At 42.3% G+C, this 20,244-nt stretch overlaps 1 protein-coding gene across 2 annotated transcripts in view; it reads right to left on the reverse strand.

Annotated features, from left to right (window-relative positions):
* The window catches only part of PLCB1 (phospholipase C beta 1), a 337,454-nt gene that overhangs the window by 19,813 nt on the left and 297,397 nt on the right, over positions 1–20,244 (reverse strand). Inside the window, exon 32 of one of the 2 annotated variants that reach the window (XM_066177847.1) lies at positions 1,235–1,299. The exons of the other annotated variant lie outside the window; for it this stretch is intronic. Coding sequence (XP_066033944.1) covers positions 1,261–1,299 — 39 coding nt within the window. The 3' untranslated portion in view covers positions 1,235–1,260. The remainder of the gene's footprint in view (positions 1–1,234; positions 1,300–20,244) is intronic. 2 annotated transcript variants of the gene reach the window in all.

Here is a 20,244-nt window from a genome sequence, read left to right on the forward strand (position 1 = left end):
AGTACTTAGAAAACCAACCAACACCCCCAGACAGGCTAAGAGAACAAATACAGCCCTCACTGAGAACCATAGCAGTTCTCTCCCCAAACAAGCAAAGCATATCAAAGCAATCCAGAAGAACGCAGTAGAAGGTGAAATAGTAAATAAAAACACAAAGCAAGTGGGATCCCCTGATTTAGTGACAAAGTTGTGTGGCTTATTGCTATCCGCTTGGCAGTGAAAGCTCAAGCCCTCCTGAATGGCTGTGTTTGCAGGACAGAAACTTCTTTAAATGAGAATAATCTGCTAAATGAGAATAGTCTGCTATCAGGAGACATAGTCATGTCTCCTGATAGCAGACACACCTGAAACAATACTTCATTCCATCACCATCTTTAATCATTAGCCATTCCATAAAGCAACGAAGAAAACTCCCTTACTTTAATCTACGTTCATCTTTCCTCCACGCTTTGCCTGCCTTTCCTCAACTGTCTTCTGTTCTCTTCCTCCTCCCTGAACAAACTCACTCTCTTACCTTTAAGTCTTCCTCTTTAGCTTCACTAATCCTGTTTTACTGATCCCCCATTCATCAATTCTTTCTCTTTGTACCCCAATTCTTCCTTCTGTTGTGATGCCCTGGTTAATCCCTTCTTTATCCCGTACTCTGGTGTCCCAGATGACAAATTCTTAATTTATCTACTTGGTAAGCCTAATCTTCAGAGGTACCCAGAATTCCTACCTTCAACACCTTTCCCCACCTCCCACTTCCACATTCAAACGCTCTCAATTCCTACCCCCACTTTCATCAATCCTCTTTACCTCTTCAGAGAGAAATTTCACAGTGCCTGGTGTTCTGATCTGAGAGTACTGCAGCTACTGGTAGCAGAGAACAGAGGATATTCCCATGACCCAAAGGGCTGTGGCAAGAAAGCTGGGACAATCATGCTGTTACACACAGCCCCTGATGGCTGCACTGAGGTGGGGCAGAAGCAGCAATAAATAAAACAGGCAGGGAGACAATGGGGTGGGGTATGATCCGAAGAAGGCACAAATCGCTTTCGCGGTATCGAAGGGATGTAATGGTCAGTGGCAGCTCATGTTATGCAGCTAGCAGGTAATAATCAGGGCTAGAGTTGCTCCAAGATTTCAGAAAAACCACCAGGCAGTTAATTGTGGATGATCCTGACTTGGTTTTGACATGTAAAATGAAAACAACATCAGCATTACTGGATAAAAAGGGGAATTTTTCACTCACTTTCACTATAGTCTCATATTCCATTTCTACTTCTGTTTTTCCTCTACTTCTTGTTCTTCTATGCTCTTTAAAACAAAACCAAGGATCATTTTAATTTGAGGTGATTAACAATTCCTCTAAGCTGAAATGACATAATTCTGTGCATTACAGTAAAGCAACATCTCTTTAATCTATGCACTTAATGAAAAACAAAAGATTACTTCATGCTTCTGTGTGCCGGCTCATTAATATTTGACTAGGTACATATTAGTCAGAGAAACAGTCTATTCATCACAATCTGTCACTCCATGCTACAAGAGGACAAAATTCCAACTGTGTTACGAGGGAGATCCAGCTTTAGTTGAAGTTGCAGCTTAAGCAGGTTGTAAGAAGTGTCGCTTTTTTCTGGGAAAGGGAAGGAAGTGTGTCTGAAGGGAAAAATGAGCATCAGCCATGCCACCTGAAGTATGTGCTGGAAGAGATACCCCTGGCCTTAGACTATGATCATGCCTAATGTCATGAACTCAGGGCAGTTTGGACGGAAAACCTCCAAGGACATCCCCAAGTGCTCACAGGAGTGGTGCTGCTCCAGCCTATTCCCTTGGAGTCAGTCTTGCACGAGTGCCTGCGCAGGAAATGTGTGGGACACGCTGCTCATGGAGGTGTTACCACTGTTCTCTCACCTTCATCCCAAGCTGGTGTTTATCTCTGGAGCTGAAAGTTGTGTTTGGCAGTTCAAGGAGCAGCAGGACTGTCAGACTGTCCTGAAGGCCTTGGCATGCTCCAGGACTGTCAGATTGTCCTCAAGCCCCTGACGTGCTCTGAGCTGCTCGGAGCCGACTCACCGGGACAGCATCGCACACCGCTCTGAGCAGCCTCTCTCTCTCAGAGGGGCCTAAGGTCTGGAGCAGAGAAATCCTGAAGGTAATCCAGCAGCAACCAAAAAGACATGTTTGTTCCTTAGTTTTTGCAGTTACTAGAAGATGGCTATGAAATTATAGGAAGTGAAAAAAACAGGTGACTTTTTGGTTGTTGCTAAGTGCAGTCCTTAAACAGCACTGTCCTGCCATTTTCAAGTGGCTGCAGCATGCTCCCTTCTCTGTTGTGTTAAATTATTGTGGTAACTGTCTTGTCTCACTCAAAAATCAGTGTTATTTCAGCATTAAGTGATTTGCTGCTCCATATGGTAGCAATTGCATGAGTCTATCACTGAACTTGGTTCTGTTTGCACAAGTTAAATCACAACTCTGTCATGACAGGGTTGGTGCCACCAAAATCGTGACACTCCCCACATCATATACTTTATATGGCATCATGTATTCTGGACAGTACTGTAACTGCACTGTCCAGGAGCCAGAGCTGTCGTGGCATCCCCTGTCACACACAGGTGACACGCAGGTGACAGCCAGTCATGGAATAATTGCATGTGAACTCACTGAGGTAACCTGCGCTTTGTCTTAGGTGTCAGGTTTGTTATGAATGAAACTGAAAATGGAAACCTTTAAAAAGAAATACAAACAGATAATAACACAAAATAAAGCTTCTCATTTAAATGTAAAGATGAAATACCTCAGAAACCCAGGTAGTACTTTTAATATTTGTTACAAAACATTTCCTCTCGAAGCATTTTCTTAAACAGAATACAATTATTGAGTCACTTCCTTGGTAATGGGTGAAGAAGCAGAACAATATGTCTGAGCACTGTGTCCTCATTTTACTTCCATGCAGATTTATAAATGCCTTCTAATTGAGTCACAATGCAGGCAGAAAACACCATTAGCTAACAACTGTCTGGATTTGATTGCAATGCTGTGTAAGGGAACCTATGCCACCTTCTTATGTTGCCTTGCAGCAAATGAATGAAATGAACTCTGTTTATTTTCTCCTTGAAGTCTTTCTCACCGTGGCAGCAGTGGGCTGTAAAGCTACGGCATTAACACTGACACAAAGGGTGTTGGGAGATACATGTGGGGCATAAGATGCTTAGGAAATGGGTGCCAGTGGCTGTGGCAGCTTGCACCATCTTGACATGCAAAAAGAACCTAAAATATTAGCTGAGGAAGCAGAAGGTGACAGTTTGTAGCAGAAAAAAAAACCATAGCAGCAAAGAAGGTGAAATGTAAAGTGAAATAAGAAAGCTATTTTGTTTTGCACAGCTCCTTATCGTTCCTCCTGTTGCACTTCATTTTTCTGCCCCTTTGATCTATGTACTTCATTGGTTCTGTGCTCCCACTGACAGACAAATCAGATAAAGCAACTCACAGAAAATTGGCAATTTTTACAAAATTACATGTAAGTTTTCAGCACACAAACATTTTGTTGCTGGGGATGTTGGCCTAGTTACTTCAGTGAGGTTTGTAACTACTGAAAGCAGGTTAAGATTTGATTAAAAATTCCCTCAAAACCAGTCTTGGAAAACACTACTAAGCATCCTCTTGCTGTATTTCTTTGTTTGTGCAACATTAATACTTTTGGGCACCACTTTTAGGCAGCCTCCCTGTTAAAGGGCACATTTTGGTTTCAGAAAAGGTCTGTGTACTTTGTGTGTTGTGCTCACACCAGGATTTGGGTGAGGCACATATTTGGGTGAGGCACATATTATCCAGACTTTACCTACCTGCAGGATGAACATCAAAAATAAGTAAACATTTCAACAAAAGCAACATTCAAAAATGGTAACAAACCCCCCTCTACTTCACCAAACTGAGGAATTTTCCCCATGATTATTGATCAAAACACAGTCCACGGAAAGTTACAGAGATATCTGGGTAGCATGAATTCCACAGGCAGAGGAAATTACAGGGTTACCGGATACAACCACTTAGCTGTGGGCAGGGTATGCATCACTCAAAACCTCTATTTTTTTCCTGAGCTTTTAACAATATAGTCTGTGCACTTGCACCACTGGGATGCTCCTGATCCAAGTGATGGTAGTGCAGCAGACTTGTATCAGGTATTTACCACAGGGGTGCTCACTAGTTTGGGAGCTCCAGACATGGCCTTGCAGCATAAGAAAGAGAAAGTCAGAAAGAAACACAGTGGTTAAAACAAACACTGAATTTTTCAAGCTCTTTTCTATGCATGACTGTACTTGCAAAATTGCCTGGTTCGGAAAAATGCCCGAGCAACTTCTTGATTCTGGTGTGAGCAGAACCTTTCTGTTTGTACAGACATTGCATTAAGCAGCTCTTTGTGAAATCTCTAACACAGAGGTAATAAAACACAGAAAATACATACACTTTCCCAAATTATAAAGCAGCCATATATCTGTTGCTTTTATTAGTGCCGAGACAACATTTTAGGGAAGACACACACAGAAACCAGACTGTGGAAGAACACTGATGACAAGGGGGACTGCTAAAACACTATCTGCTATTCATAGTCACTGTCTACCTAATGCTGGTTTCCCAGAAGCTCTCTGGAGACACCAGAAAGTCCAGAAATCAACCCAGTAAATGTTTAAGCTTTTAAAATATTGGAACTGAATATAATCTGATTTATCGGATGCTCCTGGATGTGTCCACACCTGCCACAAAAAAAGCTGCACTTTCTATTTCTGGTTTCTAAGCTGTCATGAAAAGCTGTGCTGTGTCCTCAGTTACTGGGCCATTACTGTAAAGAACTACTGCCATAATTGGTTGGGGTTTCTCTTCTTGCTGGCACATAGAAACGGGGCACGGAATCTTGTCAGTCCCCACAATAAATTGTGCTGGTCTAACACCTCCAATCAACTCTCGTTAACACGACTATTCCTCACAATTATCCATTAATGAACCTTTAAAACCACAATGAAGAAATGTGTCTCAGGGAGAAGAAAAAGGAAATAGTGCTTATCCACAAGAGCTGCCTCACAGCACATGGTTTAGCTCCCTCAATAATTCACACACCTCTCAGCTGTCCAGCGACTCGCACGTGGTGCTCTGGCTCTGCCTTTGACAGACACTTGCAGGGTTTTCTGAGACCACAGCAGCACAAAGCTAGCTACCACGCTAAAGAGAGCAGGGAAGATTTGTAAGAGCAGTTTGAGGGGAAATAAAAAAGTTTTAAGCAATGGTGCAATCGAAGTGAGCTAAGATTTTTAGAAATTAAACATTCCTGCCTAGTGCCTTCTCCTTTTCCTGCACTGTATTGCTCTCACCAAAGGTTCAGCTAACTAAAGGATACTTCTTCTCTGGGTGGAACTCTTCTGAAACTCTGGCCAGCTGAAGGAGAAGCAAGTGTTCAGTGGCCACTGAACTGGGGAAAAGCCCAAGCCCCTTGGAAAACAGCACATTCTCTCCAATGGAGTAAGCAAAACTTTCTTGCTCTTTATGGAAGCAGCCCTGGCCTAAATTCCTAAGCCATGACTCCTTTTCAAACTTTGTTTCCAGCTGTGTTGTGTGCTGTGGAGCTCATCTTCAATATAATGTGCCAGATGTCTATAGGTTCTTTTTCTGTAGATATCTACAAACAGAAGATGAATTGCCAAACCAAGAAAACAGAAAAGCCAGGGGCAGGGGATGTGCCTTCCTATGGTGTCATCTACAGCAGGGTGGCACAAACAGACAATTAGGAAAAAAATCTACCTCATGGCAACACAGAAACAGCACAAAGCATTTAAGGCAGTTTTTGTCTCATCTTCCCTGAACCAGAAAAGATCCTTCACATCCCTATCACAGAGACAGCACGGATCTAGGTTTGTTCATCAACTGAGCCAAGATTGACCGTGTAGTAGGCAGAGGAAAAAATGCAGGAGGAAGAGCTTGGTCCTGGCTTTGATCCCACTCAGCAAAACAGTAAAAAAAAAAAAAAAAAAAATTATTCAGATTAATTCTACTGCATGTCAGTGAAAATCACTGGTTTAACAGCAGCATGTGTGGAACCCACCCCCGTGCAATTCCACACTTAAGTTACAAACACAGAATCCAACTGCAGCAAGAACAGTCTTCAGATGCACTCCTGTTTCTCATTCTGGGCAAGGAACATTGCCATTCGTGTTTCCTGCTGATTACTTTAGATAGAACCTTTGTAAAAAAATCAACTGCAATTACAGAGCAGCTCCATGAATGCCAGAAGATTAACTCAGAATATTCATCTTTCAGCTCAAAACAAAACCCCGAAATCTCAAAACAAGGTCCAAGCAGAGCATCACTGAAATTCTGTCTGTACAAACCATTTTATTTATCACCTTTACCATATGTGGCATAACATTTACTAACTTGCAAGCTAAACAGAGATGAAGAGAATGGATTTTATTTCTCTGAAATGTATTTCCATTAATACAATGAACATTAGACACAAAAAGTCCAATCTGGGACTCTTACCCAGAGCCTGTGTTCCTCTGGTCCAGCAGGAAGAGTTAATGCCTTGTGGTTCTGAGGCCACCAGATTTTTGTGAGTATCTCATTGCAGGATGTGAATTGAAAGCCTCAAAGGTTTACTCATTTTGAACACAGGCTTACTCCACTAAAGTCAGTCTGAATTTTGCTATTGATACCAGCCAAAGCCCAATAAAAGTTCCCTCCCCATTCCAAGAGTGCTTTTGGGACACTGCCTCAGTCTGAGAGGTAGCTCAGCAACCCTTGTGAATCAGCTACTTATCAAAGGAGTAAAAACTACTTTAAAAATTGAAAGAATGCAAGGGGAGCCAATATTCCTACAGCTAATCCAGTACAGCAGGTTGCCAAGGCATTATTTTAGTGCAGTTTTGAAAGCAGGCATTCCAGTCTGGTCAACTAAAGGGAATGAAGGCATTAGAGGGACTTAGATGACCTCTGGGAGCAGGCTGAAGAAAGAAAGGCACCACAGAAGCATTTTGTATTTTCTCTAGGCAGAAAAAAAATTCAGTTATTATTCAGTAAGCACTAAAATAAGCAAAGTCAAGAGTTCTCTCCCTGGCCGTGGTGACACGGCCACCAAGAGCTTCAGGAACTACTGACTGCTCCCTTATGTGATAATGAAACCTTTTTGTTGTCCTACAATGGCCCCGTTACTGTAAAGCTCGAGTGCCAAGGCTGCTGAGCAGAAAACCCTCAGTGTTCCCCAGAGCTGCTTCATCCCAGCACAGCACTCAGCTGTACCAGACTTCCTGCAGGAATCTGCAGTACTGAGGACACCTCTCCCCTCGGAAAGCCTTGGAATGTCTAGGGCACACATTCTAGTATTCCTTTGATACAGAAGAAGGCTCTCAATATTTCATGGTAAGCAGTGACAGGATGAGGCAAGCAGCGCTGAATTCTCACTCAGCCTTTAAACTTTGAGTGTTACAGAGACATTTTTCCATGTATATGTACAAAAACATAGCAAGGACCAGGGAGGACCTCTGTTCTTTGAGGTGAACTGTAAAATAAAGAGAAATCAGCTTAGCTCCACCTTAAATCCAGCCTCCGGTCTGCACAGTGCATCAGTTTAAAATAAGATCTCCAGTACCCAAAGCTGGAGCTGCTTGTCTGATGGCTGAGCTAAGCATGAGCTAACCCAGTTATTTCTGCAAGAGCACAGCCTGCAGCAGTGTCCTGCCATGGCTCCCCCTTCCCTGTGTCCTCAGAGTAAACAGGTCACAGAGAGGAAAGCCTGAAAGCTTTCCAGTGAAATGTGTCCATTGCCCCAATTCAGCAAATGTTCCACCGCATTTCATTGCTTTAAAGTGTAGAGTGGGAATACGGATTGTGAAAGTGGATTATCCTCAGGGGATGTAAAGGACCTGCTCCTCTGAGCCTGATGGTGAAACACAATCACAGAACAGTTCAAGTTTGAAGGGAGCTCTGGAGATCACCAGTCCAACCCCCCTGCCCAGGCAGGGGCACCTGGGGCAGGAGACACAGGAATGTGTCCAGGTGGGTTTGGGATGTCTCCAGAGAGGGAGACTCCACAGCCTCTCTGGGCAGCTGTTCCAGTGCTCTGCCACCATCAGTGTAAAGAAGTTCTTCCTCACACTGAGGTGAAGATTCTTGTGTTTCAGTTCGTGGCCATTGCTCCTCATCCTGTCACTAGACACGGCTGAAAAGAGTCTGGCACCTTCCTTGGCACCTCTCTGAGATATTTATGTGGATTCATGTGATCCCCTCTCAGTCTTCTCCAGACTAAACAGACCCAGTCTCTCCTCAAAACAAACCCCTCATCATCTTTGTGGCCTCCACTGGACCCCCTCCAGTAGCTCCTTGTCACAGAAATTGCCTTTCTGGAAGGCAATGCAAAGACTGCAAATTAAATAAAATTCTCATCCTGTCCCAAAATGCTGTTCTAAATCACACCAGTAGCTATTCAAAGGGATTCCAGTAACCTCTCCGGAAAGATTAAGTACAAATGCCAGGGAAACTGAGATAAGCCTCAGGCTGAGAATGGACATCTCATTGATTCAGCATCTCATACAAGCGATATCGTTTAGTCGTCTTATCCCACAAACTGATTTCTTTTGCAACTTTCCCCAACTCATTTCACTGCCAAGGTCTCAACACTCCCATCTGCAAAACTGCAAGAAATATAAGTTACTGGTTCAGATTTTAATACTATTAGAAGTTGAAAGCAATAGCACAGTCTTGTCTTGCAGACAAGCATGATAGCTTAGGCAATTTTAGGGCCTTCTCTGTATTAAATATAGCAGATTGCAGAGTTTTCTCCATAGGAAAAGGAGCTTTATTTCCTAAGAATGCTCAAAATCCAAATCCTTAACCCTAATGAAGTGTCAGATGAAAGGATCTTCTTCACAAACACATCAAGAAAACGTCATCTCCCAAAACTTCATTAAATATTAAATGACTGTGAATTAATAAACCAAAAAGGTTGATATTTTTTGACAAATTGTTGTTAGTTCCATTTACTTGCAAAGACAGAGTACATATGACAATTAGTTTTTCAAATGACTACATAGGGGAAATCACTTCTGTCCTAATGCCCTGCACTCTATGATAAGCTCATTTGTTTGTTTCTAAGAACAGATTTTCAGCTTCATTCCTTTCTGAACCAAACTTAGCCTCAGACAGATAATGGAGCTGCTGCAAATAAACCCAAGATGTCTTAACATCAATTTGCTGAATGGAAAATCCTGCTTATTTTGAACTAATGTAGTACAGCCGTACCTGTTTAACATCAATTCGCAGCAGACTATTTCCTATTTATTGCTAATTAAAATCACAGATTTCCCGTTCCAAACAGCATATAAGCCTGAAAAATTAGCTCCAAACCAGTGGGCTATTGATTCAGCTGGGGCATTAGATCTAGATTTACCACCTCATTCCAAGGTTTATAAGAACAGCTACTCTCAGCAATGACAAATCAGCCAGAGGAAGGTCAGGTGTGGAGGGAAACCAGGAGGCAACGGCTGAGATTTGTCTTCTCAAGGTTCTGGAGTGCAGAACGGCTCAGCTGTGCTTTTCTCCCCAGCCTGAGGTACCAAGAGCCCACAGACTGGAACTCTCCCCTTGGCACATTAAATGTGAGGACCAGCCTGCCTTTCTGCCTCGATCCCAGCCCTTTCCGGCCTTGCAGAGAATAATACTCCAGCTGTGTGCCAAGGAGATATCTGCAGGTGCCAGCTGGGCTGAACCTCATCCACCCACAGTTCACTTGTCAGGTCCATACAAAAATGTTTTCAACTGATTGTGCTGGGCAGAAACAGGTCAATTCTTTCTCTTCTGGAACACAGTTCAGCCAGGAAAGCACACAAGCTTGGGAACAGCTATGAAAAATGGAAATATTGGAGTGGTCCTGAATTAAGGATGATCCCACCCAATGCTTTCAGTACACGCTGCTCCAGAGCATTCAAATCCCTGAGCTTTGAGACTGCTTGAACTGCTGAGTTCCCAGGAAAACAGCACCTGCTGGGTTCCACTGTGATGATACCAAACTTCCAGAGGGTACAGAGAAGGATTGTGCCATCCCTGTCTCCCTAATCCACATAAACTGACAGAAGATGCACTTACAGCAGCAAATTCTTATTAATGAACCAACCTTTCTCTTTTTTTGTCCTCCAAAAATCTTTGCCTCATTCCCACATCAAAAGCCTAAAAATCTGCTCAGACTCATCTTAGGGTGATTTAATCAATCACAGCAGCCTGGACTGCATTTCCTGCCAGCAGCTTGAGTCTAGGACACCATGTCAAAAGTGACACAGAGAGGTAAAAACCCCCTAGGAAGGATCCCTGCAGACCTCAGGACAGGCATCACTCCAGAGCTTTGGCAAACAAGGTGCCAACAAATGCTTCTTTACTGGCACCAAACCCACCAAAGCCTCAGTGAGACAGAGATACACCTCTTCTAAAGTTATATTTCACACCCCCAGGTAAGTTAGTTGCCTGAGCACTACACATGTGCACAGTTTTAAACCCCAACCATTAACTGCTATGAAAAATAACACTAACTTTTGGTAATGTTATCCTTTGTTTTTTGATTTTTTGAAAGATGTTGAAGATCATTCTGGAAGATCTGGTCTGGAGATGACATTCAAAAGCAATTATTAGTGTCCAACTTTGTTATAGCATTTTTTTTGACACTGCAAAAATACTTATTCAAACAGCTTTCCCAGTCTGAATCTTATTAATTTCTTAGTTAGATTGCTTCTGAACAGTTCTTGGTGATAGTGACAACATTGCAAAAAATAGAATAGGTGTATAATTAATGAAATAATTGTGCTGAACGTGTATTCACTACGCTTAATAAGTGAGAAGTACTTCAAGTTGTCTTTCTTTGTACAAGTGCCTAATTCCTGCTCAAATGTTTATATAATTCTTTTGGTTGAAAACTGTGTTTAAGAAGCAACTGGGCAGGGACTGTCTGTTTGTGAGAGGCCCCTGCAGAACCAGCCAAGGGTTTTAGGGCCCCTGTTCCTGCACTGAGCTACTGCAAATTCATGAACATTATCATTTCTTGAAGAGATGGAGTCCTACTAATGCCTGGAAAAATACAAGGAGGCTGAAATGCTCTTGTATTTCAAATTGACTTAAGGCCCAGATTTTTTTACAGATGGAGGACTTCAGTTCAAATTTATGGATGACTTAAATTGGTGCAGCTAAAGCAGACAGCATCCTTAGCAATCCTTCCTTTCTCTCACCAAGATGATGCCATTCTTGCAGGCATGGCTGAGCAAATTCTGCATCTGCTTGTTAGCTGCTGTAGCTTAAATTAATTAAGTGCATGAATGTTATCTGCTGCCAAGTGGAATTTACATTAACAGGCAGGACCACAAATAAGACAAAAAGTTGGGGTTACTTATCTCACTGTAGGGGAGGGAAGGGCAGAAAGCTGAGGTGAATGCTGGACCCAGCTTACCTGGGACACAGTTCTCTGAGGAGCAGAGAACCAGAACCCGCAGATTGCTGCTCACTTCTGACCAAAAAGCAACATTTTTGTTCCCCCTTCAGGCACATTTATTCCAGCAGTCCAACCTGCTTGCTTGGCAAGTTGATAAAACCAGGAGTGTTGATACTGTCAAAAAGGGAATTATGAGGTGACAGGGGCAGTTCCCTCCCCCTGGGGCAAACCTGAGTCCTGCTGGAGAAGGGCTGGAAGTCTGAAACTGTTTAATGACAACTTCCCCCACGCTCTGGGGAGCTGCCCCAGCTGGGGTCAGTTCTGAGCTGCTCAGCAGCACGAACCATTGGCAACATGCAGAAACAATGGGAAGTGATATGGATGCAAGCAAATATTTGCAATAACACTGATTCTATCTGCATTTCTTATTAAAAGAACGCAATCAAATTAATAATGATAAATATAAATATTAATGTATTGATATTTAGATGATAAAATGTAGTTTTGTTGTTCAGAGAACTAAGCTGCTCCCTTTTTCTGCTGGCTTGAAACAGCCCTTTGTTTATCTTCATCTTGTTTTCCAACATAACTTATTTATTTACAGCATGTCAAGGGAGAAACCTAATTTCTAAGGACATTTTCCAATTAACTTTCCTAATTAAAAGTAAAAGTTAGACTCAATTGGTTTGTAAATAGCATTATTTAAATCCTCCAAAATGAATAGATTGTGGGAAATGACTGAGAACACACCTACACAAGCACAATCAGAAATGTTCCCCATTTTCGCTCTTCAGGTGTTACAGATGTTGTCTGGCATTCTGAACGTCTGCTCCTTTCCTGCCTAACGTGGAAACAATGACATTTGCTCCCAAAGTCTGTAACTTTATTAGGGAATTGCTGCTCCCTTTGGTTCCTGTTAGACAGTGCTCACATGAAAGTTCGCACTTCCAGCTTTAATGAGTTTTGAGCTCTGCTCTGAATACGAATCTGTAACCAGAGTCTCCGCCGTGATCCAACTTCATGAATTTCTGCAAGAATCCAGTAATATCCCAGGAAATGCCTGCTGCTGCACTGATTCAAACCTCTGCCACTCAGACGGAGAACTTTAGAAAGAATTCACAATTTCAGCAGGGACCACGATTTTGTCTTGAGTCCCCTTAATGAAGTTTGTGTAAGGCTTTCAAATTCTTTGAACTTAAACCAGACACAGGAATTGGAACCTAGAGGTCACATTGTCATGTCTGACTCGGTGAACAATTAGAAACAGACTCACCCCACTGAATAGCTCACAAGAACTGGGAAAATATTTAAATCCAATAAAGTCAAAGAAGATGGTTGCAAACCACTTTAAAGCCCTGAAATTACTTATTTCCCCAGCGCATTTACGGCGGTGAATAACCACACTCTTTGTGGATGCAAGAGCATTTCACATCTAAAAATAACTTACACTCCGCACTGATCACAAATCTAGATATACCCAAGGCAGCCTGAAGTCACAGATCAATTTATAATACTTATGTAAAATAAAAAAATAAAATAAGCTTAAAGCAAAATTGGATCTTCTACTTGCTCCATATATTGTGGACATACGCCATGAGTTATTGCAAACTTTCTCTGAGACACACTAATTTAGACGAATGCACTTCTGAGCAGTTTTAGTACTAAAAAGACAATTTTTTTCTCTCATCCACTGAAAATACATGGAATATACTTCCCATTTATTTAGCAGGTATAAACACCTGGCTACCCCCTGCTGACATCCTGACCATCTTACAACAGCTTCACACACTTCTAAGCAGCGCTTTCCCTGCCTTAGTACTAGAGAAACAGATAAATGTGCTTTGATGTGTTTGCTGTGCAAGAAGAGTAGTTTCTATGTTCCCATAAAATGCTTTCAGAAGTAATAATGATAATAATAATAATAAAAATAATGACAAAAAGCCATAAATTCCAGTAGGGTCTGGCTGTAACTGGAGAAACCAAATGACTCTGGATTTTGAAGACAATTAGTCCCCACACGTTTTAAATTAATGTGCTTGTGTGCAGACAGCAGCATTGTATTCTGATTTTGTCGTGGTGTTTTTAACCACATGAGTCACAGCTTGGGAAGGCAGCTGAGGAAACCTGATGGCTTCCATGCTCCACAGCATTTCCTTGTGTCAGAGGAAAAATGCTGCTTCTGCTCAGCACAAGGTACAAGGGAATGTCTCTGCTGGAGGTTTGGCATGTGTTAAATCCATTTTGCAGATAGCATGGGACCTGGGAACACATAAATCTGCCTTTCTCCTTTCTTGTTTTCCATACAGGGGAAACTCTGACTTCATTGTTAATGCAGTCAACCAGGAAAACTTGAGTAGACCACAAAACTCCTTTCTGGGATTGGTGGTTTCAAAACAGGACTGGGAACCATCAGAGCTGGATTCTAATTCTGTCATGCAGATAATTCACTCTGAAAGATGCTTGAGCCAAAGATTTCAAACATTGACACCTAAGGTAAGGCAGCAAAATGCGAGTTAACCAAGCAAAGCCTTCAATACACAAAAAACACTACTGGCTTGAGTTGGAAGCACCGCAAGGAAGTTTTATCACACATCATTTTCCTTTTTGGAATTGTCTATTGATTTTTTTTTTTTTTTTGAGACTCACGCATTTAAAACTTCCAGCTAAATTTGTCTCGACAATGTCATTTCAACTGAGCTACAAATACCTTCTATTTGCTAGGTTAAGCTTCAGAGACTTTAAATGTAGACTGCTTCAAAAGCTAGGTTTCCTCAAAAACATATCCTAGGGTAATAAATATCTAGGAACAATTGACCACAATGACCAGGGGTTTTTTTGGCATCTCCCATCTCATTTACACTTTCTCTGAACTCCAGTGGATTCTTGGCCGTCCACTGAAATGTGAGTATCCACAAAGAGATTAAAGCAATCCATGACTTAAACTCCATGGACTGCACTGACAAACAGCTGACTCCCAGACTGGCAGCAGTGGCCATAAGGATTCCTAGACTCAAATCCCTCTTCCCCTTGGGTTTTCCCTGCCAGGACTGCTGTGAGTGCAGGTGAGCCTCCTGCAGTCCCGGCTCAGCAGGCCATTCCTGTTGCCAAGGTCACCTTTGCAGAGTTCTATTTGCATCCAGCTGACGTTGATTCATGCTGCCAGATGGCAAAGGACAAAGCACAATCGCTCAACACAACGTGTGACCTACTTACACTCCCAACAATCTGCTGCCTAATACTTGGGAAATGCACGGAGACTTTGATTAAAATTTTCATTTTGTTTCATAGTTGACCCACATGTGGCATGGACATTTTGCATCCCAGATACATCTGCTCCAGCAGGGCAGTCGCGTGATGCCTCCGACTTCCTTCTGAAACAGGGCCTGTGAATGTGGGAGTGTCACTTCCTCATTTCCTAAAGGCACTCTCAAAAGTAATTACAAGTTATTGGTTTACATATGGACAGCTAAGGAAGAGCCAGGCACTCTCACGCTGGCACCACATAAAGAAATAGTGACGACAGTAATGTGTCTGCTCTAGAGAAGGAGAATAAAGACACGATACAGACAAAACTCATGTAGGGCTCCTAATCAAATCCGTGGAAAGTCATGGGGAAACTCTCTGTCCACTCTCAAAGTCACAGATATATTTACAGGATCAGCAGGACGAGAGAATTTCTGCAATAATTAACTCCAGTGTGAAGGTATGTGAGAATAATGGAAGTGACATCTGGTCACTGTAGGCCAGATTCCCCAAATTGCTCAGGGCTTTAGGAGAGCCACAACTGCCAGGCTGGCTCAGACCCACGGCTGACTGAGACCTGTGCTCTGCCTCTGCCCTTGGCTGGCACCAGGCACTGTCCAAAGGAGAAAGAGCTCTAGAGCAGACAGAGATCAAACAATTCCCACCTTCAAGCACGCCTTCCTGGTCCTGATCTCTCAAACACTGGCCTAAGCCCTGCAATTCAAGTGTTAGTAAAGTTTTAGTTCCTGTCAAAGTTTTAGTCAACAAGAACTTCAATGCTGAAAACATTTTATTTCTGGTCTCCAATCCCATTTTGAATCTCCTCAGCTTTTGACAGATCTTTCAAGGGCTCGGCACCGATAAATGAAGTGGAACTGCTAAAAGTCTCAAGTATTCAGCAGCTCCTCTTGTGAAAGTTCACCACTAGACCCTCAGAGAGTTCAGTGGTGCGTGAATCTGGGCACACACAACTCAGTAACTCCACTAAATGAAAACAGAATGCTTGGTAAAGCACAAATCCTTCAGGCCATGAGAAAACAGAACCCAAAAAACCTGCAGAGAAGCAAGTCTGACATTATATTTTACACTGAGGAGGAGGTGACAGATCCTGGTTGGAAACCATCCCACCACATATTAATACTGTTTATTTGGGGAAAATGAGAAGGGCGAGCCAAACACAGGGAGAAGCAGTTGTATCATAGCGTAGACGCTGCTAATGAGGTGATTATAGGTGGCAGAGTAAGTGAAAAAAATTGGTAGGGCATTGACTAAAAAAAACCCAAATTTAATTACTGAATAAAGATTTGCAGGGCTACACTCAGGATATATCATTATGTTATCTGTGTGTCACACGTGGCGCTATCTCCAGCAGGTTCCCAGGACTGGGAAGATGACTAGAAAGGATATTCCAGTTGTGGGTGGGACAGAAAACAGAAATATTTTACAATCAAAACAATCAAACAGAAAGAAGAAGCTCATGAGTTTATATCTATTACTTCCTCTTTTATGCTTTATAGAAAAGATCTACATGGAAAGCAGTACATCCTAAAGTTCTGCTCCTTCGCCATAAATTAAGTTCTGAAACAGGAGATAATCCAAAGGAAGTAGCAAAAAAACAGTGTTTATGTCATTATTGAGGAAAGCACACAAGTTCCGGAAAAAATGCACCAAGCACCAAATTTTAAAAAGAAAAATCAGAGAAATGCCATCTTTCTTTTAGGTCAAAGGAAGCTCACACATAGATTTAAGCCAAACCTTTATGGGTAAATTGGAGCTTTTACTATCCACAGAACAATAACTTGTATGAAGCATTTGTACAAAGTTGAGTATAATATTATGAGTAATGTGTCATACCAGACACAAGTGTCTTTGTCCTGAGCAGTACATCAGCCTCAGACCCTGGGAAAAGCTGACCCTCGTGGCACAAGTGTAAACTCTCACTGTGTCCATCTGGAGGACCTGATTCCACAGCTCCTGTTCCACATCCACCTTTTCACACAGAATGCCTTCACTTGCAGATGCCCGTCTGGAGCCTGCTTTGGGCAAGGACCCTGTTACAAATTTAAGGTCCTTTCTTGCCCTCAACCCAGAGCTTTGCAGAGACAGAGCCTGCCCAAAGAACCAGAGGTGACCCGACCTTCATTCAGGACCAGTGCTATTACAAGGATACGCAACATTTTACTGCATTAACAATTCCCAGTGCCTTGAGTCCATCAGAGATGAGCAGTGGCAACACAGACCCAGCCCAGCCCTGACAGCCCTGGCTGAGAGAATCAAAGAGGCTCTCCTGGGCTGCTCAGCAGAGAACAACCCTCCTCCTCTGCTGGGTCTGATTGCTTTTGGACTTAAAAGTCTGTGGAGGGGGAAAAGTGTCTGTTTAATTTGCTGTTGTGTGGGAAAGGGGCCAAGGTGTCTGTGACACTATGCTGTGCTGGGAAATGGTTTGCTCTGCAGTTTATAAGCAAGATGCCACCAAAAAAACCCCAAAAACAAAACCAAAAACAAAAGAAAAAAACCCCAAACATAATTGAAGAAAGTCTCCTTAAATGAGAACAAAGTAAACAGAGATGCTTCATTAGAAGTTACATCCCCTGATCCTTCTGCTGTCAAATCCACTGGTTTTTTTCTTCCTCTTTGGTTCAACTTAAAAATTAATTATCTTTCACAGAAAACACAAGTTGCTACCATTATGTTAACAATACTTTGAAGAAAAAAGGTCTTTCTGGGGGCAAGTCTGTCTTCTAAAGGAAAGAGATAAATTTAGTAAAACTCATCCTTGCTTGCTCTTTAGATCCTTCCAACAGGAGTTTGCAACTGCTTCGCCTGCACTGAACAATCACAAAAGGGAAAAAAAAAAATCGCTTAAGTAGTATGGAACTGGGGTAAACTAAGAATAGCAATACAATTGAAGAGTTTTGTTTGGGTTAGTGTTCTGGTTTGTTTTTTTGGAAGAGTTAGATGGATAATATTCGGGATAGCTCTTTATTCAAGGAAGGGAGCACATACCATAAACTAGAAAGTATAAATATTTAAAGGTTTGCTGAAAGGGTACACAACCAACCTATTATGGCTGAAGTGCTTTTTCTAGGCAATGGCTACAATAGATGTCCTTAAAAGTGATCCCTTGGTATAACACTGGGCAAAGGCCAAAAGAAACTCTGTTTCCATAATGGCGCACCAGGGAATTCTTTATTTTCAAGTGCCACATGGAATGTCTAAATTAAGTCATAGGGGCAAAAAAATTTATGGTATCCAAAACGTTTGCTTGGGCACGCAGTCCATGGCATCACCCTGTTAATCACACTGCAGATAAACAGCTCTTCCCGGATTCCTGACTCCAGTGACAACTGCTGCGGAGCTGTCACGCCTGACGCCAGCTCTGCTCAGAACTGCTCCCTTGACCACAAGTTTGGATGTGCTTTGAGGGCTGTGATGAAGACTAAGCCAAAAGGGGAAAAAAAAGTGCCCAAAGTCCCATGGCTGAGTAGCAGGAATTTCAAACAGTTCCCAATTTGGAAAAGGCTGAGAACAAGGACACGATCAAACCCAATGTCTGGGAGCATATGCCTGGAGAAAGCATGGTTTAGTGAGTCTGCAAAAAAATCCTTAAAAACCGTAGGATGGTGAAGGATAAAGGCAAGTGGGGAGGATCAACAGGAGCAGATTTTTCCTCTCTCTGTAATGGTTACAGAACTAAAGGACGTGGCCTGCCTACCATGTGATTTTTCAAGTCACAAGCACTACTTTAAGATTCCTCTTGCTTTGTCTCTCTGCTGTTCCCAGGGAACTGACAGCACTGTGACTGTGTCCCTACACGCACCAGTGCCAGGCAGGTTTCACCTCTAATCACAAAACGCTTCCCTCCCCTCTCACACCTTGTCATTTCCCATCAGCTGTGAGCTGGGGTGATGGATCACCCTGCACAGCTCTGCTCAGGGAAGCAGGGAATGTTTCTCTTCACAAGCCAAGGAGAATGGCCTTGATCTGGGTCTTTGCACAGCCACGGGCACAGCGGGGAGGGAGCTGCGGGGAGGCAGCACGGCACTCCCAGTGCTGTCCAATGTACCACCCAGGCTGCAGGACACCTCTTCCCAGGAACGGCCCTGCTCTGCTTGGAAACCGAACCTCTGAGGGATCCATTTTCCAGTCCATGTCCCATTTTACACTTCCATATCCCAGCCTTTCTCTTTGCTTTGCCGGTAAAGCAATGTCGCCCAATTTTCCATGGATTAGCAGCAAAGGCAATTGATATTTTCCCGAGTTTCTTTTTTTTTTTCTGAGTAAAAGTTTCTTCAAACAGTTTGTACATGAAGCAGACAATGAGCAACAGAAACTCAGTTTTGCTCTTACAGCATTAGAAAGCAAAACTTGAATTTATACCTGGTTTTAACTTGTTTTCACAAGCAAAATCACAGATGAAATACAACCTGTCTTTCTTCTTGACAATGAAACCTGCTCTCCCTTACTTAGTTACTATTCAAATTTTAGATTTAAAATCTTAGTAGGGATACCAGACTGATCAAAACACAGAGCTGCTCCATGCTAAAGGAATGCAATAGAAATGCCTTCAGTAAAGCTCAGATGAGAACAAATAAAACACATCTGTAGTACAAACCCGTTTGTCAGGAAACACCTCAATACATCCAAGAGCCTTTCGTGCAAATTGAATCATTCTTCTCTTAGTAATACTTATAAAATAAAATAATTTCATCAGATGGCATACAAGGTAAAGTTCATTTCTTGTTTCTGTAGATGAGTGGTTACTAACGTGTCAATTTTCACTTTCTAAAAGAGGGTTGGCTTTAACTTAACATCATGATAACAGTCTGAATTTCTCTTCTAAAATTTCAGTGTTTGCAAAACCATTCCTGAATCAATGAAATGCAAATGTAAAACATTTAGTCTTAACTTTTACAATTCTTCCTCACTTTTTGTTACTAAGTATGCATATAAAGATTTATGTCTATCTGTAATGAATAGTGAAAGAGTTTATTCCTCCTGATTTGAAGGCACACAATGCAACTCATAAATCTTATTTAAACTTAAGATTCCTCAGTTTGGGGTAATTGAAGCTACCTTGGGACAGCCTGCACCAGAGCATCTTGGCACTGCTTTGTATCGCCAGGCAGTGGGACACCAAAATTTGCTTCCCAATTTTCATCTTCCTTCTGCATCTCTCCAAGCATTCCTTTCCTCAGCACCACCTACAAACTGTCCCTATCCTCATTCCCTGATGCACTTCCTTCCCTCTATTCTCAACGTTTCCTCTTCCCTGGGAGCTGAAGAATATATTCTAATAGAACTAATGTATTTTTTTAAACATTTGCCTTCCTTTGTTCCTTAGACAGGATTAAAACCTTGTTTGAGCAAAGACCTGTGCTTGCTGTCCACCCACGTTAAAAGACAGGAAATTCCCTGAGGACACACACTGGGCCTCATTCACAGTCTGGGGGCAGGTTTAGACTCCAAAGCGTCTTTGTAGAAGACTTGTGGGTTTATTGAAAAGCTTGAAAGTACTGCAATCTAGTGGTACCATATTCATTTAGCAATAAAAAATAGCC

This window comes from Chamaea fasciata, unplaced genomic scaffold, assembly GCF_029207755.1.
Source record: "Chamaea fasciata isolate MVZ Bird 193981 ecotype frontalis unplaced genomic scaffold, bChaFas1.0.hap1 SCAF_3, whole genome shotgun sequence".
In the NCBI taxonomy this organism is placed as follows: Eukaryota; Metazoa; Chordata; class Aves; order Passeriformes; family Sylviidae; genus Chamaea; species Chamaea fasciata.